Consider the following 27,809-nt stretch of genomic DNA (forward strand, 5'->3'; position numbering starts at 1 on the left):
ACCCGGTAACACAGGGCGTAAGGCCGGAGGGGGAGGGGACACACCCAGGACGGGACGCCAGTCCGCCGCAAGGCACCCCAAGCGGGACTTGAACCCCAGACCCACCAGAGAGCAGGACTGTGGTCCAACCCACTGCGCCACCGCACATTGCAAACACACATGGGGGAATGTACTGTGCACTACATATGGTATAGTACTGTGCAGTACTATAGTACAGGTCTTGACCCCAGGATGTTGACCTCTGACAGCTCTTCAGAACACCGCATCCGACCCAGAATAATCCGAGTTGTCAAAACATACCAAAGCGACATTTGGAAGTGTCTCTCTGGCTTCTGCTGTCATTGTCCTGGAGCTGAAAAATGTCCCACTAAACAATGACCTTCCGCCGATGTCGAGCTGCTGAATTTCGCACCCATTTACCATGGTGTAATGAGTGCGCGGAAAGGCCAAAGCGATGTTGTGTGACCTGTTTGTGCGTCGTGGTTTGGCAAACAAGCACTCGGCAGAACTTGCCAGAATACCTGAGCTCAGGAGAGCTGACAGCTGGCTGACGGGCCTGCAGATGGCGCTCTTGGGGTACCTGGCCAGCGAACGTGGCTCTCGCCCCAAGCCATCTTTCTTAAATATTCCTGGCAAAGAAATGCTGGCGACTCTCCTGTAATAAATCCGCTGTGGTCGAACAGCGGCTCTTTACAAATGCGTCACCTGGCCCTCGTCACTGCGGGTTTTCAGAAATGAAATTATCGGAAAGGTTCGGTTTGATTACGGAGGCATTTTTATTGTGATATTCATTAAAAAGATCCACCACATTTGCATATTAATCACCCATCCAGCCCCTATTATCGGTAATACAATGCAGGATCTCGGTGGTGTAGAGTCTGTTCTGGAAGCACTGGGCATGTGGGACACCAGTCCATCACTGGGCAGTCTCACACACACACACATACACACACATACACACACACACACTCTCACACACACACACTCATTAGGTCAGTGTTCCACCTGAAAAATGTCCTTTGGACTGAGAGGGAGGAAACCAGAGCACCTGGAAAAGAACAAAAGAAAACCCACATGGACTTGGAAACATGAAAACTCAACTGAGTTGGATTCGAACCCACAGGAGCTGTGAAGCACTTGGACTCTTCCAGAGACAGCCACTAGGTGGAGTAGTGCTCAATGATTTGTTGTCCAGCTGTATCATCAGCACTCAGGTGAGCAACAAGCGAGGCTTTAAGGTCACCGTTTCACACACCAAAGTCTTTGATATTCAATTAGTATTCAAAATAGCTTCCAAATGAGATTCCGTCTGGGCTGGATTAGCAGGTAATCTCGGGAGGGGGCCGTCGCTGCGAGTCGGGCTCTTAGCGGCGCTTTCGGAAGATTTGCTGCCTTTTTAAAGCACAAGTGAAGACAAGCTGAACAATCCACACCATTGTCATCTTAAACAAAGGCAACCTTTGAAGTTTGCTTCGCTCCAAATCTCGTACCCGACTCTCCCAGCTTGACTTTCTGCTTTATTCTCAGCTTGATTTTTTTTTTCTTTTTTGCTGAAATTAGTGGAATTGCATGAGCCATTTCAGACAAGGCAATATTTAAAAGAGGAGAGGAAAAACTCCTTTCTTACCCTCAGCGGAGGACTGTGACGATGACGGCAACTTTGAGATGCGGGTCTGGGCCAGCGGTGCCTTTGTTTGCTGGGGGTCTCTCCTTGTTCTTGGCACGCACCGCAAACACACTTTTGTTTGTTTTGTTTGTCCAGTAAACACTGCGGATGGTTGTCATTCTTCCACATATTGTTTGGCACTCACACCATTAAGTACCTGAGCAAGAAACACTGCTTCCTCTTCTGCGGGAACCGTCAGGGTCTCACCGGCAGCGCAGAGGTGAACAGGGGGGAAGGAGGCAAAAGGCCTTCCGAGGAAATGCCCGTAGTCAAGTAACACGGGGTCCTGGGTTCACATCCCACCTCCAGATGTACTTCCCTTGATCACGGCACCTACGCTGAACTCATACAGCAAGAATTCTCTGCTGTATAAAAAGGTAAAACACTGTTCTAATACTGCAAAAACTAACACCGTCACCTTAGAATAAGTAGAAAATAAAGATGACACAATGTAGCTGAAATTTTATGATGTTGATTTCTTTGCTTTTTTCCATTGCGTTTTGTTTAGATTAAACATACTTTTGGCATTAGTTTGTACACAGTCTTGAAATTATTACATTTTGGCAGATTTTGGCACTGCGTTCCAAGCATCAAATATTCCAGTACTGTACCTTTTAGGATCTGATGCTTTCTATGATGGCTTTGGTACTTTGGTTCTGATGCCTTCTAGAATCTTCCGATGGCTGTGAAGTACAGAACTAAACCTGATACTCTAGAAGAAGTATTGGTATTTTTGTCATCAGTAAACTTTAACTAATCATAATCAACGCAAAAATCAACATATTTAAGAACTTTGAAAAATTGTGTTGCGTTGTGTTGTTAACAAAAATAGAACAATCCTTTGCAAGGGCATTTTTGTTTATCTGGAATAGCAGAAGCTTTGTATTATTTCTCATTATCTTCAGGACTAAATACATTGTGGTTGAAAAGTTCAGCAAAGGACATCGAGCTGATGCTTCTTCTATGACGGGGAATATTTCGGTATAAAGCCGGTAGACGCTTGGTAAGTCCAATAATGTATAATGCATGGCTCCTGCAACGCGAGCTGTGATGTTTCTAACATTTAAAATTCAGGTCCATAACTTATTAGGACAGGGGATCTTTCTGTATGTCTCTGGAGAGGTGTGGTATATATTTACAGGACCGTGCTGAATTTCCCTCACATAAGACTGGCCAAATCCCACACCATACATCAGCGATGGGCAACGGAATGGGTCTGATTGCTGTTGTTCCTTTCATTAGATCAGTGTTGCTAAGATGCGGCCCATGCTATAATAAGTCATTTTATTGTCTAGACACACACGGCGACAGGGACATGATGAGATCTCCGAGCTGTCCAAGGTCAGACTGCTTTACTACGGTGAAAGTGAATCTGCAGCTTGGCTTGCCTGTCCGTGTCCTTCTGCCTTATACCTTTCTTGCATTGTAGTACAAAGCATTTTTTTCTTTTTTTTAACCAAGTCCTACCAACAATATTTGCAGGTAAATACATAAACAGTTCTTTCTATATGATGGGCAGCATGCAATTCTTGAAACATTTTCCTACTGGAATATTTCATGTTTATATTATTTTCACATTGGAATATTCCTTTCTGGAGCAACAGGTTGTATCGTGGTTAGAGCTGCTGCTTTGTACTGGAAAGACTCAAATCCCAGCTCCTACTGCAGTACCCTTGAGCAAGGTGTTTGCCTTGAACTGAGACAGTAAAAAATACCCAGCCACATAAATAGGTAAATCAGTGTAAGTAGCTTTGGAAAATGTCTGATAAATTTATATTCCTGAACTAGATATGCAGGACATGGGATAAGGTTTAATTTTTTTAAAGCAGTTTATATTAAAGAAAAGGTTTTAAATATTCAGTGAATCTTAGCTGTGATGTTTGTGATGAGACATTTCAGAAATGGGATTGTCACCAGAGAAAACAAATTAAAAATGGCTTTCAGTGTTGCACTCTGAATGTTTAATGCTGTATGTTTAGTACAGTTTCAGTAAATCATTACACTTTACTTTTTGAAAGAATGAGTCATTTTCAAAACTGAAATAATACATTTAGCTTTTTGAAACGTTGGGCAGTAACACGTTCATAATTAATATAAAACCCTGGCAACCAGACACTGAAGAAGGTAATTTAGTGATTTACAGTATATGGCATTACTTGAAAATGTGTAATGAAGATTTTTATTTCCATTTGTAGTGTATTTACTGAGATGTTCATGACACACAAACTATTTTATTTACTGCAAAAAGAATTCACAACTGGAGTATCACAACGATGATTATTGCACAACACAATACAGGAGACATAATATGAGTTAAAAATACTGCAATAGCACCTTATCACAGTCACAGTCACTACTGGATGACCATAAATTAATACACTTAGAAACAATAACGTACAACAAAATAATTATTTAAGAAATTAATTACGAATTATTTGATAAAATTATCCCTTTTTTGTACATTCCTTTTCTATGTTCCAAAAGCCCTAAAACTGCACCCTATGAGCAATCAGTTGATTCTTAATGCCTTAAAGTGCAAAGTTTATAAATTCATGTTAGGAATTAAGAAAGCATGTTTAAGTTAACACTGTATTACTGCGCTTTTGTACTCCAAAGATACACGAGCTCCTCCCTGTGTTTTTTACATGATCTCAGCATGTCACATGTAGTGGTCCCTTTTACTAACCAAGTGCTGATGAATACATACCAAAGGAATACCATGAAAGTAGTTTACAGCTCTTCTGCAACCTGGGATGCCCTGATTCAGCGGTTCGAGGACCGTCCACATAGGTCATACCTTTGACTGTCCTTTCAGAGCCCGGCCACCCGCTGAATCCAGGGTATGAAGGCCGACACTTTGGTGTAGACCCCAGGGGAGTCCCGCAGGCGGCAGGAGTGACCCCACGAGGTAATCCCGTAGAGTGCCCACCCATGGCCGGGTCTCTCGCACACAAGGGGCCCCCCGCTGTCCCCCCGGCAGCTATCCACCCACAGCTCGTCCGGAGCATTTCCGGCACACAGCATGCGGCCTGTGAACTGGCCCTGGTACCTCAACTGGCATTGGCGCTTATGGAGCAAGGAGATGGAGGCCTGCTGCAGTGTCTTGGAGTAGGACCTCCCTGAAAACGGTAGCAAACATACAGTCAGAGACACGGGACCACGGTCAAATCCAACAGCACAGAACACGGCGCGATGGTTAAGGAACCAGTTCGGTGCTAGAAAGGTCACCAGAAGAGCAAGTGCTGTTGTACACCTTGAGCAAAAGGCTTGAAATGTAACAGCTTCAAAAATAATACACAACTGGACTAATGCATAAACTGTACAGATCACTTTGGGCAGAATGCTTCCGTTAGGCAATTAAAACAAATGAAATAACACATATAAAATATTCAGGCAATAAAACTGTTTTCCCACATAAATACTGAATATTTTATCGATAAACGCTGCCGTGATTTATGTTCGCTTCAGATCGGACATCTGAGCGCAATGTGGTATTTTTCAGAGACGTGCGTGTACCGTTGAGTCACAGGGAAACAGGGTAACTGTTGCCAAGCCCTCTCTTCTACCCATTCAACTGAGCAGCCAGCCAGATGTCAAGTGTTTCTAATGCTAACTCTTTCCCCGTGGACTTTTTTCCACATTATCGAGTCTAAATAAAATGGCCTCTTGTCACGCATGAGATGGTCTGGCTATTAATTTATCATGTTTGTGTTCAGTAAATGTTTCAAAGCTTTGTATTAATCATTTCAACAACTAATATATTTTTTTCTCCATCTGAATTTGATGGGAGGTGACCGTTATGCGAACAATTTTTTTGTATACTCGAATAGTATTTCATCTGTTATTGTTTGCCATACGCAATATTTCATTGTCAAAATGAGAAAATCTTGTTTACTCTGTCATGGCTTAAAAGCTGCAGAAAACCCTGCTGACTGGACCAACAATAGTTTTAAAGGATCAGGGTAACAATTTGCCTTTGTCTGTGGTGTGGTTATTGACTGGAACAGGGAAAAGGAACGATTTTCTGAAGAAAATGGCAGCTGTGAGATTGTTTCTGACAGGTCAAAGTAGCGTGGACATGTTTAATGTGAAAGGTTTTTTTTTTTTTACTCTGACAGCTCTTTGTCTGTCTAAAATGTCAAAAAATGGAATTGCTCAAATAATTTACAAAAAATATCTGTGTCCATGTCCATCAGCTGTCAAGAGGGATGCAAACAAATTCTCCAGACAGGAGCCGGTGGTAAAGGAAGAGCTGTTTAGAGGCCTGGTGTCGCTCAGAGCTGCATTCTTAATTGAGCTGGAGGCCAGTCGTGAGACGTCTGCTCCCAGTTTGAGAGCAGCAAAATTAAATTCTGTGGATATGCTTGGCGGGTTCCCAGTAAGAAGGTGGATTTGTTGCCATAGTTCCCAAATTAGATGTGCTGAACCTTCTGGTAGGTCACATACTTTATTTGTTCTCCCCAGCTGACCGTGTTAAATGTGAACAAACGGTGGTCACCGTCTGCTGTATAGGAACGGCAGACAAAATCAAGGTGTTCGGTACATACGTTTCCATCATGCGTAAAGTGCTGAAATCCTTCAAGAGCTGGGCGAGCAACCGAGCATGAAAAATAGTCTCAAGTCTCAAAAGGCTTTAAGGATTTCTCTGATGTTTCTGAACATCTCATGGTTTGGCAGACGTCTCCATCACGGTTTTTAGGGTTCAGAGTATTTCAGTGGTTTGGAGGATTTTTCTACTGTGGTTTTGAGAGATTCTAGGGTACTGATGATTTCTCTGCTATGTTTTTGATAAAAGTTTCAGCAGATGGCAGGCCTCTTTTAGCATGGTTTTAAAACAAGAAAACCCTGGGGCCAAACTGACCTGTGTCACCCCACCCAGTGATGAAGCAGTTAGAGGCCGCCTTCAGCACCTTCTCCTTGTGCTGTGGCAGACAGGCAGGCAGCACATGGCGGCTAAAGGACACACAACGGCCGTTACGGCCAGACATTCGTACGAGTGCCAGGTCGTAATCGTTGCTGTAGGTCCTGTAGTTGCTGTGTGGAATGATCTCCTCCACCGCATACTCCATCTCGTACTCTTCTGGCACCAGGGTGTGATAGTCCCCCACTCGGACCTTGTAGGTCTTTGTGTCATTACCATACCTGCAAGAAAAGAATATGCTATGAGGTGTTAAATGCTAATAATGCTATATTAATCTGATGCTTTTCCCTAAAGCAATTTACAATGCTAAACTGCCTAAAATTATTTATCCATTTATACACCTGGTTTTACTGGAGCAACTCTGGTTAAGTACCTTGATGAAAGGTACTATCACAGCAAGCAAGATTCAAACCTGCAACCTTCAGAGCTGAAGGCAACGGCAGTAACCACTACACTATCAGCTGCCCCATAGTAAATGCAGAAGTGTATCTGTAGCAGTACAGTAGTGAATTACAGTGCCAGTCAAAAGTTTGAGGACACCTGCCAAAAGTTAGATTTCCCTTAACTTAAACCAAGCAGAAACTGGACTTCTGAGGAGTGTCTTAAAGACTGATGACTCAACGTGTTAAATATTTTTGTCCTGCCACTGAGTAAACATAATATACAGAGGTTGAGCACACACGCTGTGTCCCCATGGTTCCCACTGTCCAGCATGGAGGTGGCAGTGTCATGTTGTGGGGATGCTTTGCTGGCCACAAAGTTAGTGATAACAATTCCATGGCAATCTCAGCCAGAATGGTTACCAAAGCATACTTCAGGGGCACACCATTTCATCAGGGTTATGGGTAGTTGGACAACCCGTTATTGTTCAGCACGTTACTGGCACAAAACACACCTCAAACTTGTGAAATAACTATGTGGTAAAGAAAGAAAGTGAAGGTTAGCTTAAACTAATGACCTCGAGTGTCCAGCAAGTGTACCGAGACAATTGACTGTTACTATATGACATGTGTCGTGCACACAAGGGCCGGAGACAGGAGGTGGGAACCAAGTGGGAGATCTTTTATCCGTTGTCCAAAGGGCAAGGCAAGAATCATGGTCTGGGGCAAGCGTGGGGCGAAGAATCGAGGAGCGAACGTCATACTGAGGGATGATCTGATGTTGAAAAATCAAAGAACAAGGCGAAGGTCGTAGATGAGGGCGGCAGGATTTGGGAACGAGGGATCAGGACAAGGGAGATGAAGCAGGAACACAGGGCGAGGGACAAGCCAGGCGAAGTGGCAGGTTGCAAACGCAGAGGGGACAGTTGTCACGACTGAGATTCTGCCACCTAGGAGCGGTGGAGTGGCTTCCTTTATACTCGCCCTTACTGATTTCTGTCAGGTGCATTCAGCTGGGGTGAGGTCGGGAGCATGACAACATGAGTGTGCTTCCTTTCCAGGATGCTTTATTGATATAAGTTGTACATTCAATTTTACAGTGCACTGATAACTTGGTGAGAAAATAAAACCCCAGATACTTCCTACAGGAAGTCCTGTGAGCTCATGGAGTAATGTGAGTAACACGGGCATGTTTATTCCTGTAACGTAAAGCTTGGAGATTCCACAGCTGAGGACGAACTAGAAGTAACTGAGTACAAGCTCGAGTGGATCATTTCCGCTCAGTAGCTGCCAGCACACCTCTGACACTGCGAAAGGAAGCGCCTGAGTAGAGCTTCACAATACGTGTCAAACACAGACTTACCCTTTAAAAATCCCTTAGATGGAAATCTCAGAAGCCTGCCCTCACCATGGATTTGGCACTGACATCCTGCATACCCGCCAAAGTCATTTTTGAATAGATAGCTATTTGGTTTCCCGAATCTTTACAGAATATATGTCATTTTGGACTTGGATGTAATGCTGGCCTAAGCTTATTTCTTCTCTCTATCCACTATAGACCCCTTGTCAGAAAACAATGATGTCCAATGCACTAGAAGTGGAAAGAGGGGAATATTCCACCGCCAAAGCAAGTGTCTTGTTACGCCGTCATGGCCCTTCCGGAAATAAATCTTCTCCTTGGAATCCGAACTTCTTTCCGTTGCTCGATGGCAATGAATCAACAGACCTTCTGCTGGATGGTGGATCATTGACATCGCCACAGAGTCTGTACTGAAAGGCTGAAAATATTTAGACCAAAGCGACCATAACCCGGTTACCTTCGGAAAGTTGCCCCTTTAGGGTTTAACTTAGTCCCTATTGCTCAGGATCAGCTGAGAGATATGGAAAACATTCCTTATTCATGTTTAAATCAATTTGTGATAATCTTTTCAGCGCAGTACATTCTTTGGCTGAAGGCTAGAAGTTTTTATTATCAAGTCAAACATCAGCAGTGTTATTGTTGTACCTGAAAAACGATGCATAAAGAGGCTCAGAATTGTCTTTTTTTTTTCCCAGAAATCTCTTAGCAAACAAGCAAGGGGCTTCTCCTCTGTGGGCTGTGTCCAATACAGCCACTGGGCCATGGTTTCATTATCCTTGGCCAACAGCCTAAAGCAGGCATGATGCATAAAAATAATATGACATTTGGTTTACTATGTCCTTGGGCATGTTGCACAGGGGTTCTGTCATCAGGCTATTTTTACAAAACGTTTTGAAACATGAAGCGTTGCAAAGCACGCAGTTACACGGAAGTTGCAACCAAACACTTTCTTAATGTGCCCTCACTACAAGTTTTCATATTTAATATATGCTTATTTTGACATATGTTCCAAGATTGCACTTTTTACTTTGCCAACTGCATGTATACACCACATTCTTACCTCTCTAAAGGAAGTCGTTTTTATTTATTCATACCTTTCATATCTGTCCTGAAAGAGGCAACGTACCCGAGTGGAAAACCTAAGCACTCTTCGGTGTTTCTGCATGGAAGGTAATTTGTCTAAGAATGTCTCGGCTAAAACAGTTTCTACTCAATTATGCTAATTGGAAGACAAATTACTCGCAAGGAGTCAAAAGAGCAGGTCGAAACACAAACCAGCGTGGGCTGTTTCCTAACTGAAACAGAGGCTGACAGGCCATCGTTACATGTTAGTAATCTGATATAAACACTCAGACGTAAACTGCAGTTTGAAAGAGGTTTGCCAGGTGTGGAAGGAAAAAGTAAGTAACCTGATATTGTACATATACTATACCTACACACATATGTGTGTATATAAAATTAAATACATAAAATAATTTAATATGTATTTTATTTATACATATTTATTTTTACAACTGATTTATTTTTCCTAATTTATGCTACTAAAGCGAGCTTGAACGTTTATATAATTTTATATAATTCAAAGTGGATCGCCTTACCTTAATCATCAAAATTAACTTGCCCGTTTTCTCTCATGAGGATAGCGACAAAGTGGAAAAAGATATGTGTCCTGCAGTTCTTTTACCTGCTTAAGCACCCCTGAACATTAGAGCGTTAGTAACTGGTACACCTGATACCGAAGCGTGTATGTGCTTTAGGAGTTCCACCTGCTGGGATTAATGGAGGTTTAAATCCCTTCTGTACTAGGAGAGTCACTTTTCATTCCTGTGACCTGTTGGTTGTCCACCCTGTGTCTCTGAGACTGTAATGAGGAGTTATGAGGAGAGGATTTACTGCTCTTCAGGCAGCTACGCTTCAGCTCCACTGTATGTGGAGGCTGTAAAGTGCAGGGATGGGGCATGCAGAGGCTGAGGGTTGTCACCTGTATTATAGCTGACCAGCTGAGACGATGGAAATGGCGCTACACCGTGCCATCCCGTGCTCCTTGGAGGGAGGCAGATATTTACAGTGTCGGAACGAGGTTTGCTGTTCTGAATGGCACATGTGTTTTCGAGAGTCCTCCTACCGGAGCTCCCATCTGGAACCGCGGCTTATTTACACACACAAACCGTGAGGATTTGGAGCAATTTACCACTCGGTACACAAACGCACGCACGCACGCACACACACTCTGCAAATGGAAATGTAAGAAATAGTGAGGCCCATTTCCATTTGTGTGACGCTGCTGATCAATACAGCTATATTAAAATAGAAAGGAGGGATCATATTGAGAGGATGGTGGTTTTTGGGATTCTGGGTCCAGTGGTTGAAGTGTTGATGCGAGACCACCCACCTCTTGAAACAGTGCGCCGAGGTGAGGACCCAGCAGCTGCTGACGAGCGTTGCCCCGCACACCAAACGGCCGTCTGCCTGGGATCCGCGCAGCCGGATGGCGGCCTGCCAGGGCCACCCACCCCTGAAACAAACACACACAAGCGCGCACATGCCGCAGGTTGGTTGGGATTTATGGAGTTTACTCCTCGTTTCACGCGAAACACATTTCCGTCGCACGGCGCTCGAGTTCTATCCATTCGGTTTTCCACAACGCGCCGGCAGAGCGCCGCCACATTTGGTTTTTATTTATTTTCCCCTTGGTTTTCAACAGCACAGCCTTGAAAAAGATGAACACATTCTAACAATAAGAAAAACTTCGTTAAATGTGTGGTTAACCTGAACGGCGAACTGCCCTGCAGCTTTCTCTCACTGGAATGCAGTTGAGCAACATAAACAGGGCAGCTGTTTCATATATATCTAACATCCACATCGGGCCAACGTGGTGGGATGGATTTTATTTACGCCGGCGCTCTAAATTAAAACCAACAGTATTCCAAAGTTCGTGCCTTACCTTAAGGAATTCTCGCCCCCTATGATCCTTTTCTGCCGTGTGTGAACCATTCGCAGGCCGCACATCGAGACGCCCGTGTCTGGAAGAGACAAGACGTTTATGTAAGGAGACACTTTTGAACTTATAATCAAAACAAGATCCTTTTTAAAATACATATACATTCAGTACGCAGGTTCTACTTTACTGGCAAAATCATTTTGCAGAGATTAAAATATAACGAGAAAACCACAACGCGGCCATTCTGAGGTTATTCGACTGATAAGAACAATAAATTAGAGACTGGTTTCCCTCGGCGTGCCAAGGTCTGAGCTGAGGCCCTCCTCTGCGGAAGCCCGTTTCAGACACATTCTCTTACACCTGTTTCCACATTCCCCCACACATCATACGATCTCTTGCAGAGAGGTATGGAAATGTAGCCGAAACATCCATACAGCATGCAGGCATATCCCAGAGTGCCACCTCATTGTGCTGCCATGGAAAACTATAGGTTTTTCTCATTAGTTCCTCATTACTACTCCATCTATACTAAACACTGTGACTGTGTGATAAATGTAATCATTACAAGCAACAATATCTATTATTTCATTGCAGATGGTAACACGTCAATCAAATATACCAGACAATAATAATACATATATAGTACTAATATATGTTATTTTTGGTGCATCAGTTATATTAGTATTTAACAGCAATTGCTTCGCAACGAAAGGAGCTGGATATGGATCCCACCGCCTGCTGTAGCTTCGAGGATCAAGGTACTTTCCTGACTTGACACAGTTCAAATTAGTCAGTTGAATAGATGGGTGAATAATTCTAAGCAGCTTAATGTACAAACCAAACATTGTAAGTTGTTTTGGAGAAAAGTGCCAGCTAAATGAATAAATAACAATTTAGTTTTAGGATATATATGAATTGTGGGGGGCGCAGTGGCGCAGTGGGTTGGACCAGGTCCTGCTCTCTGGTGGGTCTGGGGTTCGAGTCCCACTTGGGGTGCCTTGTGACAGACTGGTGTCCTGTCCTAGGTGTGTCCCCTCCCCCTCCAGCCTTGCGCCCTGAGTTTCCGGGTTAGGCTCCGGTTCCCCACGACCCCGTATGGGACAAGCGGTTCAGAAAGTGTGTGTGTGTGTGTGTGTGATGTATATGATTTCAACATATGCAACTACTTTCATGTAAGCAAATGTTTTCATTTCACATAACAAGCTTTTAATTATTCATCAAGCCTGCCATTGGTGACACCCTTTTACTATAGAACTGCTGATCTTTGCAGAAGTTTTTGGGAACTGTGGTGGAAAAGAAGTCAGATCCAACCATTGGCGATGCCGTGCTGGGCGTAGTCGCAGATGACTCCCGCGTCCTCGCTATGGCGACAGTTATGGGTGCCCAAGGGCTGCTTGATGCAGTCCGCCAGCGACCTCTCGCTCCCCGTGCACTTCACGTTGTCCACGTGGATGGGACCCTGCCCCTCGCCAAAGTAGGCCATCGTTCTCGCCTTCGCCGGACCCCTGGGGACAGAAAAAGCAAATGGTTCACTTCATCAGTGTTACACTCTGGATCATCTTGACCCCCAGGTGGGTGGACGGAATTCTCCCCCAAGGTAATTATCTTTATCAAAATACCTTTGCACTGGAAATACTAGAGGACAACACAAAAGGGTCTCAATGTTCCAGCTGGGGCATTTTCTTCTGTCCGATAAGACAAACCGATAAGATGAAAGCACAACGAAATTATAGTCCCATCTGACCTCGATTCATACATGCTCCATTGAGTTTGGCTGGGTTCTCCCTTGGGCATCTCATGTTAACATCGCTGGAACAACGACAGGGAAATTGGCATAAATATAACATGGCTAGTTTAGCAGCAAAGAGCAGACCAACCCAGGGGTCCCTGACGCAAGGCTATGAGATATTAACAGTTTCACCTTGTAGTCAAACAAAAAATAGTAAAGTCAGCGGCATTTTCTACCTTGAGTTTTCACATATTTTAGTTTGGTAAAAATTTTGAATGTGAACAGAGTCACTGAATCTGGAAACCAGGACAGTGAAAGACGTAGAGATCCTCATTCTTGGAAAAAGGAAGAAATATGGTGTGACTTATGAAAAACATGTTGTTCTCAGGATTTTTTTGGTGTCTAGAAGTTGGATAAAAAGCTTTTTTTATGACGGGAGGCAGAGGTGTCTACGCAGCCCAGATGATCTGACAGACGTTGTATCAACCTTTAATAACCTTCAGAGGACAATTAATACTCTTCTAGAAAGGTGCTGCCCCTCGTCCATGGGGACCTCACAAATATGTAGGAACCCCCCCCCAATGAACCGCAGCTGGGGCTGAACAGTGGTGATCCTTATCAATGGTGTGTGTGTGTGCTAATGCATTTACACACTGATGCTTTCCAGATGTGTTATTTCATCTGAAACACACCTCTCAGAAAGAGCAGATTGATTGTCTCCAGCAAAAGGAGAAAAAAAGGAGGAAAAATTCCTCTTGGCACATTACTTATTATAAACTAACATGGCATGATAGAGGCAAATGGCATTTCAATGAATTTCAGAAGCAGAGTCTAATTCTGGTGCCGCTCATTAGTCCTAATTCACCTCATATTGAATGGTTATTTGCATAAATGTGGAAATATTGACTTGCTAATGTGCTCTGGCAACGAGTGAGGCGTGCTCTGCCGTGCTCATGGTTGAAGCGGTTGTAACAACTGCCAGCTCGTCTCAGCTGCGAGTGGTGTGCGAGTGCAGTCCTACAGCGTATCAGGAAACTATTTCCTGCTGATGACACCACAAGAATGGTGCCTCTGCAGCCACGCTTCCCAGAGAACAGAATGACAACAACAGCTCTCCCTAATTCTGGTCTTGTACACACTTGCTGTCAATGAATATTGAAATACGGAATTTAAATGAAAAGGTTTAGTGAAAGCTAGCAATACTGATTGTATCTATTTTTACTGAGGAGTAACAGCTTCAGTAAAATGCCCATGTTTAAAAACTGTACAATTATTATTATTATCATCATCACTACATTTCAGGCACCTTAAGGTTTACATTTATTTATTCAGCTGACACTTTTCTCCAAAGTGACTAAGAGCGTTAAGCTACTTGTCAAAATTGATCAATCTAAAGAGCTGGATAGTTTTTATTGTATCAGTGTATGGTAAGTACCTTGCTCAAGGGTACTACAGCAAGAGTGGGATTTGAAACTGGGTCCTTCAAGAGGAAGGCAGCAGTCCTAAACATTACCTGCTGCTTATTTTATGTAGAATAAGTCTACCTAAAAGGGAAGAAAATCTATATGGTTTAGTATTAAAGTTAAATAAAGTGTACTTAGAAAAATTTGAAGACATAACCATAAAAGACAAGAAGAGGTTTTCAGCCATTGAGCAAAGACCCATCCACCATAATTCACTCCTTAATACAGCGAGCGGTGATTGCATCTCATGTAGAGCTCATTTAAACCACATCAGTTCTCACCAAAACTGGGATGTGGGATCGTGATGGAGAGAGGGAGGAAGAGGCCTCTCACCATCTCGCTTCACACGTGCTCCATGTCAGAGAAGACGTGCGTTCTGTGTGTGGGAGGGGCGGATGAGCGGGGGTCTCGAAGCGAGGGGCCGCGGACCCCGTGGGAAAAGGCTTACGTGTAACCGAGCTCCCGACACACCACATCTGCATCCCTGTCAGTCCACCCATCATCACAGATGGTGCCCCACTGGCCGTCAACGTAGATCTCAACGCGGCCCTCCTTCTGGTTCTCCCCTCCCACCAGCCGGATAGGTATACCTGTATGGTCATAACAGATATGGAGAAAACACATGGTGAGCTCTGTGTGTGTGTGTGTGTGTGTGTGTGTGTGTGTGTGTGTGTGTGTGTGTTATTCGAATTTCATTCCCACAGGAAACACCCACAACGCTGTGGATGGAACACCTGCCACTCCTCATATATAATGCATATATTCCGGAAGGCAGAGAAGGCAACTAGGCGTCCTGCAGAAGCAAGACAAGCTCATTCCTCATCATTCCGTCTGAGTCCGGAATGTCTTCACTAATGAAATCATTTCAGTTCCATAAAACAGCAAATAATATACACATCATAACAGTTTTGATGCCGAAAGAGATTTATGAGGTCTTAAGTGGGTTTCTACCACTCTCTAAGTAATACCTGTGAAGTATTAAAATGAAATGCAATCCAGATACGGTATGCAGTGTAATATAGTAAAACCACGTTGCACTTACCGCAATGCTAAGAGAATCATGTCCTCTGCGGGGATTTCTGATGACATTTCTTAAAAAAGCCAATTAGACAGTTAAGAACACGACCTGGGAAAAGGCAGGGGCTCAGTGTTGCCTTATGAAGGTATATACTATGGTACAAAACAGGGTTAGTTCAGGGTTCACAGAGCCAGTGGGCTTTTCAAGTAGTCGATGCTTTTCTGCCAATCCAATTACAATACCGGGTTTGTACACTAAGTTACAATTATTTACCCATATATAGAGCTGGGTGAGTCTTGCTGCATCAGCTCAGGGTAAATTCTTTGCTCAAGGGTACTACGGCAGTAGGCAAGATTAAAATCTGCAGCCTTCAAATGTGAGTTACACCCAGGTCCTTCCCATAGCAAAGCACAAGTTCGAACCACTGCACCACCTGGTGTCTGCAGGATAATAATGGAAGATTAACACTGAGTGCCAAAACTCATTGTCTCAAGTCTGTCAAATAACTAGTATAGTTTCACATCTTGTTAGTACTTTCAGAATCGGGGTTCTGTCGAATTCAACAAGACTGCCGTGCACATTTTACTGGAAATCTTAAGTGACTCAAAGAGGATTACATATTTTATGAGCTAAAACATTCGCCAAGGCAGAACGATCAGCAAGTTCGGGGAGGTTTGCTTTATTCACAGAGCTCCCTTGACAAACAGAGCAGGACCGAGTCCACACCTAACACCTCCAGTTAGGGGTCCAAGCCATAACTCCATATCAAAAACAAGTCCAAAAGGTAACAGCATACAGTGTATGCTTGAAAACTGGAGTGACAGCTTTCCAAAAATAATACGGCCCGAACGGTATGAGCTGCCGTCGACACTTAAACCACCGCCAGCCACCAGCACTTGAAGTGGTGGGAAGTTAATGGGGGTTCACATTGATGAAAATGTCCCACAGAAATGACATCATGTTACGCCGCTCGGGGTCATGGGTCACACCTGCACGGCCACGGGAGAGCATCCAGGTTCGTTAACGACTTCCTACAAACGGTAAATGTGGAAACGGTGAACTCACTCCTCCTGCGTTGGTTTATGGTCTTCAGACTGGTCTGCTTTACGCATTGCTTCCTTATTTTATAGGGAGAGGAATAACCTCAGCCCTGCTCCTCTGGGCATCCTCATCAGAAGATGCACATGACAGGATGAAGCAGCAAAATCATGAGATCTGAATACCGACTTTAATAGACAGAAAACCTTAAGTCGAGCAACAGCTGTGTCCATTAAATAGGCACGGCCGGCATTACACTATAAATAGCTATCTATTTTACTGCTGTTGTTAATTGCTAGATATTCTTTCTATATTTATATATTTATATTTTAAATTTTTCCATTAACTCTACCAGAGGGTGTGGGATTATTTCGCCGAAGGACATCTTTAAATGTTATACATATTGAAGTTTGACATTTTGAACTATTATCTTTTAAAAGGTCCCGATGGACAACAAAAATTTCACTTTCAGCAATGAATGTCTTCTTCATAAAACATGAATTAGTCAAAGCACCGCTCTGCTTCTGGAGACCGAGCAGGAATCGTCTTCTCATAAAAATCATTCATTACTCAGGAGAGAAAACAGTAAATGTTTTATACTTTATTAAAATAATAACTAAAGACTCAGTCCATTTTGGTGTATTCCATGAGGAAAACACTGTAATTTCTGCATGGCTGCCACATACATGAACTGTTTAGCTGGGCAAATGTCAGCTTAAATATTGTGAAAACTTTTGTGATCACTTTTCACTAATTTCTGTCAAGATATTTTGCAGAATATCTTTTTTTTTGCATATTGTTTTGTTCACTGGGCAGCAGGAACCTGAAAGTGTCCTCGGAGCACATGGAATGCATATATCTGTGGGCGTCACTATTATAGCTTCCACTCTGGAAAAAAATTGGGCCATTGTGAAAACCAGAATGATTCTGACAGAAAATATTTCTGAATTAGGTCACCATCATATGGAAGAACAATCCATTTATTCCTGATAAAGTGTACATTGAAGTAATCAGTCATACAGTAAATGTTAAATTTATTACCGAAATGGTTCATCTTGTATTTTGGAGCGGAAATTATGGGTAACTGCACAAGAGTTTAAATGTTAAACTAGCTAATTATTTTTTCTAGAGAAATTATGTATAAAGCGGTCTTAGTATGAACAAAGAATATAACTGGCATGAATAATTTTTTTTAAACAATGCAACAAGAATTACTCATCATTTTGTGAGAATTAAACTATGTTCATCACTGAATCTGTGTTCTTTTAAAGGCTTAGTATAAACAGCAAATTTTGAGTATTGACTGTGGAAAAAAAACATTTGAAGATGTCATCACAGACACAATGTTGATGTCTGACATCAGATGTAGTTTCAGGACACTATCTGGATTATTACCACGGCAATGTTTTTCAAACATGCTCAGAATGTGTTTACTCGCTCAAAAATACGCCTGACTCCTCCTCTTTCAGTGAATGAAAAAGGATTATTTTTTTTCTTTCATTTCTGTTTTTCATTTATACGTGGGTGACTTGGTTGGCTATGGTCTCTGAGAGATTCAGTAAATATCCTGCTAAATTCTTTAACAGAATTTTCTTCTGATCAAATGTCATCGCACACACGTAGCTTCTGATATAGGTGTCAGACCGGAACGTGAACCTGAGATCAGTGCTCAATGTCTTCCAATAAAAGATAAAATCATTCTGAAATAAAAGCCACTCAGATGTGCAAAAACTGACAGCAGGTTCTACAGTCAATTACAGTGGATCTTGCCACAATCTCCTAATTTAATGATACATACAGCATGTAAACACAATCTTGAAGATACGATACGCAACCCAAAAAGACTTCTTATTAAATATATTTTATAAACACTTTCAAACCATCCAAATTATTTTTTATTGAAATAAAAAAAAAATATCTCAGTAAAGAGGAATTTTTAGAACACTTCTTTTGTAAATGGCTCATTAGTCTTTGGGTGAAAGAAACTGCCATGTATAATTAAATTCACTCACTTACAAATGGGTTTTCTGAATTTTGTTCTGCCATCTGTACTGAATTTAGAAAACAGATTTAATTAATCTTGGACATCAGTGTATCTGTGCTGAAAAGCATTCAGTGGGTTTAAATAGCAGTTAAATAAAATCCTGAGGATGTAAACGTTATTCAGCCGACGGGCCCAGTGCTTTGAAAGAAACATATCCTGATTGAAAAATCAAATTTGGTCATAATTACAAAATAATTGCTTCTGCACTGGGGACGAATGAAGCTCCTAAACAAGTCTATGCTCAGCTGCTTTCTGATGAACCGCACGGCAATGAGCGGGAACCCGAAGCCTGCCGTCGAATCGCTACTGGAAAGAGGAGCTGGCTTCAACTTGGTCTCTATTTTTAGCGAATCAGCCTCCGCACAACCAGCTTTGAGGCTTAGTTGGTTATTTTTTGAAGAGCCAACTCTGACAGCTAAGTACTCTTCAATAATTACGACAATCACGGTAATTATAAATGTCTTCATTCTTCTGCAACCAGATATTTAATCTAAAAATGCCATTCAAGAAAAAAGTATAGCGTATACTCCTCGATGAAAAGGTTTAACAAGATTTTCCTGGCAAGCTTCAACACTCCCAGGTTTATGGGTACATTCAGTTGGGTGCATGCAACAAACCTGACTCTTTATGTGTTGTACTGTAGTACAGCCCTGAGCAATCTCATTCCTGCTCTAACCTGTCCAAGGAGAGCCATCAGCGGAAGCCCAGAAGCTCAGTATCAAAAAAAAAAAAAAGCAACCAAACTGGTTTTCTGGGTTTTTCTCCTGAGGTGGAGACCACGGTGAGGGAACTCCACTGAGAAAGGGTATAATTAGCAATTTAGTCCTATGCGAGCACCATAATTATCATACCAATTCGGAATTACTTCCAGAGGCAGAAGGGCCAGGTTTGGGGGTTGGGATTAGGTGAGGGGTGGGTAGCGAGAGTGGGGGTGCACTTACTGGCTGGGACGCCATGGCTGAGGCGCTCGGGACTGCAGGAGATGGAGACGTCCTCACGGTGGGTGCAGTCGTGTTTGCGCCACTCACGGCGGCCGCAGTGAGACAGGGCAGGCTCCTTGCCTGTGCAGCTGACATCGTCCAGCAGGATGGGGCCCACGCCCTCTCCAAAGCGCTGGTCGGCGGGGCCCTCACCATACCTGCCGACATCACCCAATCATGGCGTCAAACCTTGAGAAACACACAAGGTGCCTCTCAACTTCAACAGCTCAACTTCATAAATCTCTCAACTTCTAAGTGTGAGCTTCTAATAGCTAACACCAGCCAGTAAGGCTCTTCCCAGAGAATCCCTTTTGCCCGCATGCTACATGTGGGGACTAAGGGGTGAACAGCTGGTGCTGAGCTGATTCACAGCACGGTTGGCCTGATTGCGAGAAGACCCAGGCCTGTTTGCAATTACATTTTCATTTATTCATTTATCAGACACCTTTCAACTCAAAGTGAAGCATATTTCACATACAGATGAAAAGCTTGAAATACAAATTCATGACTGTCAATGGGCTGTTACTTCATCCGGTACCATTGTTTCTTCACGCCACATATTACACCGTTACCAACCTATAGAACTGATAGCAAAGTGATCATGGATCATGACAGATGTTGTGATACAGCTTTATGGAGCTGTTAGGAGATACGAAGAGAAGTGTGTATGAAAGAGATGCATTTGAGACCCATTATACCACATCGGAGCCAAAAACGAGAACCTATGGACTACTGATTTCAGACTTCTTAAGTGAGGGACCACCAAGCAGCCAGAGGTTGAGGATCATAGAGCTCTTGTTGGGGTGCAGGGAGGGATCAGGCCCCGAATGTGCTGTGCTACCTGAAGCCCAGCTGTCTGCAGGCCACCTGCGTGTTGGAGTCCGTCCAGCCATCGTCACACACCGTGCCCCACTGGCCCTTGTAGTAAACCTCCAGGCGTCCTTGGTGGAGCCCGGAGCCGTTCACCAGCCGCAGGGAGCCGTCTGGGGGTCCGAGCACCACAGGAGCAGATTATTTGGCTCATTCTTAATCAATATCTGCTTTATTCTATTATTTCTATGAAATCTCAAAATATTCTGAAAATGACTGAGGAGGCATTACTACTCTGTTACCAGTGTAAAGGTCACACATCTCCATGACAGCGAGGAGCATCAGCTAGCAGTATGGTTAAAAAATGCAGCAAAAGACGAACCGTTAGCCCATACCTGTGAGGGGGGTGCAGGAGACGCCAGCGTCCTCGCGGTGCTCACAGTTGTGCTCCCCCCACAGTGCCTTGGGACACTGCTCGATGGACAGCTCGTTGCCCGTGCACCGCACCTCATCCAGCAGTACCCTGCCTGACCCCTCTCCGAAGTAGGCTTGACCCCAAGCCTTGGCTGTCCCGCTGCAGGGGAGGAACGAGACCCCGATCATCCATCCACAAGTGCACTTCCAAGGTCACGAGGCAAACACAGCTCAAAGAAAGCTAATAAAGGGCCCCAACTGAATTTGATTTAAAGAGAATGTTGTGTTTTGGTAATTACTTCATTCTGACACTCCGGACACAAATCATACATCATCCACATAACTGTAAAATACAAAGCGCTACTGCTAAGACTTGAGAGCACCACTAACCGTAAAGCGTCTTTCCGCCAAGGCTGGGCTGTGGTTAGGGGGTCTTCAGCTAAACCCCGTGTCCTGCCCAGGGGTTTTTAAACAAACATGTACGCCTGTTTGCCATTTGCGTGTGAGCATTTTAGAGGCACCAATAGGAAACAAAGGGATTGATTCATAGCCCGACCTCGTGTGTTCAAACTTTCCTTTACTGTGTTCTCCATGAAGCCCTTGGTTGTGTCCGAGGAGCTCCTAGTGAGCATAGCTCACATTCTTATGCATATGCTGAATGGAACGTTTGTGAACGTACTCGCTGTCTCGTCATTTGTCTGCTTTTCTCACCACACAGGTCACTCAATGGTTTTTAAAAATTCAACCAAGCTTGTGTATATGATCATGGTCTTTGTTTAATATCCCACACGTTTTTTATTAGTTAACTGATGTGGCATGAAAGGAAGTGTCCCGTTTGGGCCAATGAAAGTCTACTGGGTAACAGCTAAAGTATCAGCGAAATGAATTAATAACAATAAAAAGAAAAGAACACCACCACCAACAATAACAACAACTATAATAATAATAATAATAATAATAATAATAATAATAATAATATTGGTGTCTTAGAGTGACTGAGCTGTGAAATTGTAGGTAGGTTTGTTTCCCGATAAGCCTGTGTGTAGAGTTCACATGTTCTCCCCGTGTCCATGTCGGTTTCCTCTGGATGCTCTGGTTTCCTCCCACGGTCAAGAGACATGTGTTTCGGGTGAACTAGGGGTTCTAAATTGCCCTGTGTATGTGTGTGTATGTTTGAGTGACTGTGTGTGATTTGACTTAAACTCAGCCTAGGGTGTACTCTGCCTCACACCCTATGCTCCCGGGATAGACTCTGGACCACCATGACCCTGCATTAGGACGAGCGGTTATAGATAGCGAATAAGTGAGTGATAATATCAATAATAAAACTAACAAGTAAAGATTTAGAATGCAATGAAAGGAGCAGCAGGTGTATAACAGCAAGGAGGGACACAAAAAAGGGGACTTGCCTGAGGCCCAGCTGCCTGCAGACCACCTCCGCGTCTGCATCATCCCACTGGTCGTCACACACCGTGCCCCACTGGCCAGCGTGGTACACCTCCACCCTGCCCTCGTGGCCCCAGCGGCCGCCGGACAGGCGCACTGGAACAAACACAGCCGCTGGAGCAGAAAAGACACGACGCTCGCTTACTGCACGTCTCCCACACGGCTCCCCAACGCTCCTGACCGATTCAGGGATCGACCGCTGGTTTCTTTGCGCTGGTCCACTAAATATTCCCTTATTTCAATTTCATTTTTATTAAAAGAAGCAATATCACCACAGCACAAAAATACTGCGGAGAGAATCTAAAGCTTATAGGTAATAGGAAAAGAAAATAAATATGTGAGAGCAGAAGTGTCAGGACTAATGTATAGTTAATCTCAGCTCATACAGTCTGTGTGAATGAAAACAAAGCTGGCCATCATGCGCAGCGAGCTCGTACGCCAAAGAGAATGCGGCAGGAATGCCATGGGACAGGAAGCGGTGCGAGGCGAGTCCGTAATGGAGAGGTGGAGGCGGAATGAGGCCCAACCTTCCTGCAGGGTGCAGACGACCGCAGCTGCTTGCCGGTGGCTGCACTCGCCTCCGTTCCAAACCGTCTTGGGACACTGGAGCAGGTCGTCTTCATGTCCTCTGCAGTGCGCCGAGCGCCAGTGGATCGAGGCCAAGTTCAGCCGAGACAGAGGACTGTGCCTCGCGCGGCCAATATACCTGATGGGTGAAGAACAGGCCAGCTTTCAAACGCCATAGATCGTCAGTCTTCCTTTTCGATTTGGTCCCGTTACAAAATGCTGAAACAGACTGATTAGGGGAACTGAGAAGAAATTTCCCAGAATGCATCTCGCTCAAAGCTACTTAGTACTTCATCTGCCCTTACTTGAACATTATAAACACATTTCATCGCTACAGATTGCTTCTACACTAAAATAATCTGTAAAACTGCACGTTAAGTTAATCAAATCAACCACCCATTCAAAATGTGCGCAACCCCGACGGCAAATTATAGTGAATTTTTCTTAGCCCCATCCAGCCAGAAAAATGTACAAAGCAATCAACTGCAAATTGTGATCGGTATCTTCAAAGTAATGAAAGGCAGGAATGCTCAGCTGTTCTGGAACAGTGAAAAAAATGTTCTTGTCAGAGCAGGTTAGTGTCTGGAGCACCCCGCTTCTTTTCTCCACCTCAACTGCAAAAGCCCTGCGATGAACTCTGAAGATGAACCTGTCAGCAGCAGATAAATGTCAGTGTCGTTGTGTCAGAGGTATGTTAAGGAAAGGTCTCCAGTGGAGAAATTACTCGCCTTTCGACAGACGGGACCGGCAAGTCCGGAACTACTTCTGCCAGCAGATGTTTGATACTAGAGGACATAAAATATCACCGGTTCAATGCAGCTGACCCCATCTTTGTCACATACATAAGATCACAGCTGCTTGAGGGGCAAATTTCTGGGGGCATGAAACCAGCGGGATGCAGGGTGGAGGCTGATGGGTAAGAGACTAATGGGTAACACATGCTAGTTACATTGTTATTCTCTGCCTTGAGCACGTGAAATGTCCTGCAACACCTGATGGTCAATTTAAAGTGAACTTGCACAAAGGAATGCAATAATAATTTGTCAAGTAAAAACGCTGGATTATACACTGGTTCCTCTGATTTAAGATTGATTTCAAGAACAAAAAGGAGCCAAAACACACAAGACTGATTCTTAATAACTTCCTCATTGTTTAAAATTGACAACTTTTTTTCTCTAACAGTATTTTCAGAGGATCAGGACATGGCTTTAATTTATTAAAGTAATGTTCTTCTGTGGTGCGGTGGCGCAGTGGGTTGGACCGGGTCCTGCTCTCCAGCGGGTCTGGGGGTCAAGTCCCGCTTGGGTCGCCTTGCGACGGACCGGTGTCCCGTCCTGGGTGCGTCCCCTCCGGCCTTACGCCCTGTGTTACCGGGTAGGCTCCGGTTCCCCGCAACCCCGTATGGGATAAGCGGTTCCGAATGTTCTTCTGTAAAGGATTTATACTTTCACAAAATGACAGTTACCAATAGGTTGTTTAATCTATAACCTCATGGGTAATAGATTCAAAATAGGTTGTGGGAAGCAGGTGATGCCATGACAAAGGAGCTGAATGTATGAAACAAAGACCTAACTCTCTGGAGGGTTTTGGCTGTGTTACCCCTGAGAGCTGTTTTGAACCTCTGTGAAATATTCAGATGTATAAATGGGCGAAATTGCAGAGCGTGTAAGTCACTTTGAATAACAGTACCTGCTAAGAAGCTAAATCATGTAAAAACAATGAATTCCAGCACGGCCTCTTCCACAAAACCGGTAAGAGGCTTAGCCCGCCTTGGCGATTTGCGTCTGAAATTCAGCCGCCCTGTCCGTTCTGTGCGACGGGAGGCACTCGAGTGGAGCAGGCGTCCGTGTCTCTAATCCAGATTAGCGCTGCAGCCTCGGGGGGCCCCTCCGGGGGCAGCGCCTTACCCGCGGCCCAGCTGCCGGCAGACCACAGCTGCGTCCTCGTCACCCCAGCTGTTGCTGCAGATCGCGCCCCACACTCCGTTCAGGTACACCTCCACGGTGCCCTCCAGTTTGCTCCTCCCGCCCTGCAGGCGCACCGACCCTGACGAAGGAAAAGTTAAGTCACCCCGCTGAGGTGATGGAGCCTTACATTTGGCTGTTCTTCTGCACTGAGAGCACTGCGAGGGGGACATCACTGAGACACGCAGCATCTGTCGGCCAAGATGTGCTCCATGGGATACAACTCAGTACTCAGCGCTCAGTCCAAAGGCACGGGCCAAAAGTACTCCAGTGCAATCTCTGTTACACTGTCCAAACTCTTTGCACTCTTTGCAAGCAACAAACTATACAAGCTGTGCTATATTTAGAGACATCGTATATCATTTAGAAATAACTTAGGACATTAACCACATCAGTATGTTAAAGAATTTCAGTACTGAACACTTAACCAATAAACAGTGTCTAAACATATTCAAAACAGTTTCAGTTATTCTGATGAATGCTTTCCGTGTTTGAAATCACAAATCTTTAAGATTTTTTTAATATTTGCAGCACCACGCCAGTCTCAGGCCCTCTAATTGTGCATTGCCCATCAACTGATGAAAAATGTGTATGATTTCTCGAGTACCGTATTGAACAAATTTGCTGATTAATTAAGCCTGCCGTTTCATTAAGATTCGTGAAGGGTGAATGAATTCCAAATTTTTGCATTTCAGGAGCACCACACAACCTTTAGATCACAATGCCTGATACAAATGCCGATCTTGCATTTAAATTTGCATTTATTTCTCTGACAGATGCTTTTCTCCATAGCAACAGAGAGCAAAAAAACACCCTAGCAAAGTTAAATAAAGAAAACCACTATATACACTGATACATATACTGTATGTTACATGTATACTCATGTATATATGTTATATATTGTATATAACATAAAACAAAGTGCACTTTTCACTCATAATTATGAGCTTCATCAGTTAATTTGATTTTGCTCGCTTATCCTGCGAACACCGACAATTAGCCTCATACCAAATTTTAAGAATACAAATCAGTCAGAAGACACCTAGGAACTCAGATGTTGTCCCTCCTTGTAACAGACATTGGAGAAGAATTCCTGGCAGTGGAGGTTGTTCCGAGTCTCGGGCATCATTCTGTACTGAGAGCGTGCGCGTCTGGCAGGGCCTGAGTTTACCAACTGCCCATAAATTAGGGAAAATTTTAACACGTGTCATTTTGCTGTATGACTGGGGCCTCCAGACAACCTACATGTGCAGCTGAATTTCAGCCTCTGCTCAAATGCTCTATTTAAAGGGTGGCTGGCGAGGGCTTTCTGAGATCATCTGGGTTCATTTAGACATAATTCAGGAGGATTACGCACAATAACAAAGGCTAAAAAAAACCTACATTAAGTACACAAATACTTAAGTGCATGTTTGAAAGCTCAAATGAACATAAGGATGAAATACATTGAATTCATATAGTTGAAAGTGTCATGAAACGTGACAGGAAATGAATTTTTCCAGGTGTCAAATGTTCCTTAAGAATTTGTATGTTGGCCTTGCCAACTTCTAGGCAATTTATTAGGGTTTCAATAAGTATTTGTTGGACATGAAAAGCTCTGAATACCCAAGTTTATAAGTATATTGCCAAGGGCTAATCACTGCTTTAGTTCTGTAATAAAGATTGCAGAGGGTACAAAACTAAAAACTTAAGGAATAAAAAATTAATATTCCCTGTACTACCCCAGAATCATTACTGTTCTGATTTCACTTGTGACTGGAGAGATATTTAAAATCAGAGGATTACAAATTCCAGTCCTAAATGAAACTGACTTAGTGTCTTCGATAGCACGTATGTCCTGTAATACCTAACGGTACATACTGTAAGTTTTGAGAATAACTTCAGATATGGAAACAATTTATATATAAATTACATTTAAATTTGTAATCAATGTATATTCAACATAAATATTCAAAATTGTGCTCCTCATTTTCCTGAATAAATGAAAATACTGTTCATGCAGTTGTATCATTCATTCTGACAGTTCACTTTTAAGAAATGCACCACAAGGGTTGCAAATGCTAATCACAATTTGATAAGAAAATCTCAAAATAACTTTGTATTTGAAAAAAACCTTCTGACATTACAGCTCACGTACCTTACTTGGTCAGAGTGCAGCCCATCTCCAAATGTGCCTGGACTCACTTTTCCTACCTCTAACAAGTTGTTAAATGACACTCCTGTTTCATTACATAAATACATTTTTCGCTATAATTATCGCAATAATCCTCATCATACACCCCTATGCTATTATCACATCCCACAGCTAAATACAGCCTAATGACTTTCCATAGATAGAGCTGTATTATACAAACTAAATAAAAAATCTAAACAAATGTCAAGTTTCTGAAATTAATAACTCAGATGTTTTTTTTTTTTTTCTTTTTGCAACGAAGAACAAAATTAAGAGTCCTGTGTCCTGTGCGATACGAAAGAGTTTATAGCCACCTAGATAACAATGAGTGAACCTGGAATGTATTTGTGTTTACCTTGTTTACAGTCACAGTAACCCCAGTCTACCCTTCCTCTGTGATTCCTGAAGAAACACCAGGGTCTGATCCTGCCGTCAGGGTTCCTGCAGAAATTGTGGTCACCCAGACCTTTTCCAGGGTACCTGGCAGTGATGCCGGCCACGTGGCTCCAGTTCATGCACTTTCCTCCAGACTCGGTCACATCGATCCAGCCCTGGTAGAAACCCGCTTTTCCTTTGCTTTGGATGCAGTCTGTGAAGGGTAGGATGAATGAAGGGACATCACTGGCAAGGCATGGTGCTCCACTGAAGACGACCACAGCGATGGAGAGCACCACAAGGAACCTCATGTTGCCTGCAGCTCAAAGTGCCATCACCCCGGACAGGAATCCCTCAGATTTTAAATCAGGGTGAGCTCATATCCAGGCCACTTTATCGGGTAACATTAACTAAATCCAAGGGGTAACCGAGGAAGATGATGTAAACCCAAGAAGATCAATGGATCCCTGTTTAGGACAGCCTTGAAGTGCACGTCCCATGCATCTTAATGAAGTCTCCA

At 43.5% G+C, this 27,809-nt stretch overlaps 1 protein-coding gene across 1 annotated transcript; it reads right to left on the reverse strand.

Moving 5' to 3' along the window:
• Nucleotides 1-4,296: 4,296 nt before the first annotated feature.
• On the reverse strand, nt 4,297-27,809 carry prss12 (serine protease 12). Its single transcript, XM_018735755.2, has 13 exons — nt 27,270-27,809; nt 24,685-24,823; nt 22,738-22,916; nt 22,174-22,324; nt 20,746-20,924; nt 20,382-20,523; nt 19,502-19,698; nt 14,909-15,050; nt 12,580-12,773; nt 11,272-11,350; nt 10,720-10,842; nt 6,528-6,808; nt 4,297-4,785 (listed from the first exon to the last, which is right to left on the reverse strand). The coding sequence occupies exons 1-13, from the start codon at nt 27,598-27,600 to the stop codon at nt 4,478-4,480; spliced, it is 2,445 nt and encodes an 814-aa protein (XP_018591271.1). The 5' UTR covers nt 27,601-27,809; the 3' UTR covers nt 4,297-4,477.

This window comes from Scleropages formosus, chromosome 16 (assembly GCF_900964775.1).
Source record: "Scleropages formosus chromosome 16, fSclFor1.1, whole genome shotgun sequence".
Lineage (NCBI taxonomy): Eukaryota > Metazoa > Chordata > Actinopteri > Osteoglossiformes > Osteoglossidae > Scleropages > Scleropages formosus.

Bases quoted from the DNA above. Each gene is read 5' to 3' on its own strand.
- prss12 (XM_018735755.2), bottom strand. From the start codon at position 27,600: ATGAGGTTCCTTGTGGTGCTCTCCATCGCTGTGGTCGTCTTCAGTGGA. The intron at 22,325-22,737 runs GTTGGGCCTCAT...TTTCTGCTCCAG, and splicing joins CGTCTGCACCCTGCAGGAAG to CGGCTGTGTTTGTTCCAGTG. The intron at 15,051-19,501 runs GTAAGTGCACCC...ATGACCATACAG, and splicing joins CAGCCATGGCGTCCCAGCCA to GTATACCTATCCGGCTGGTG.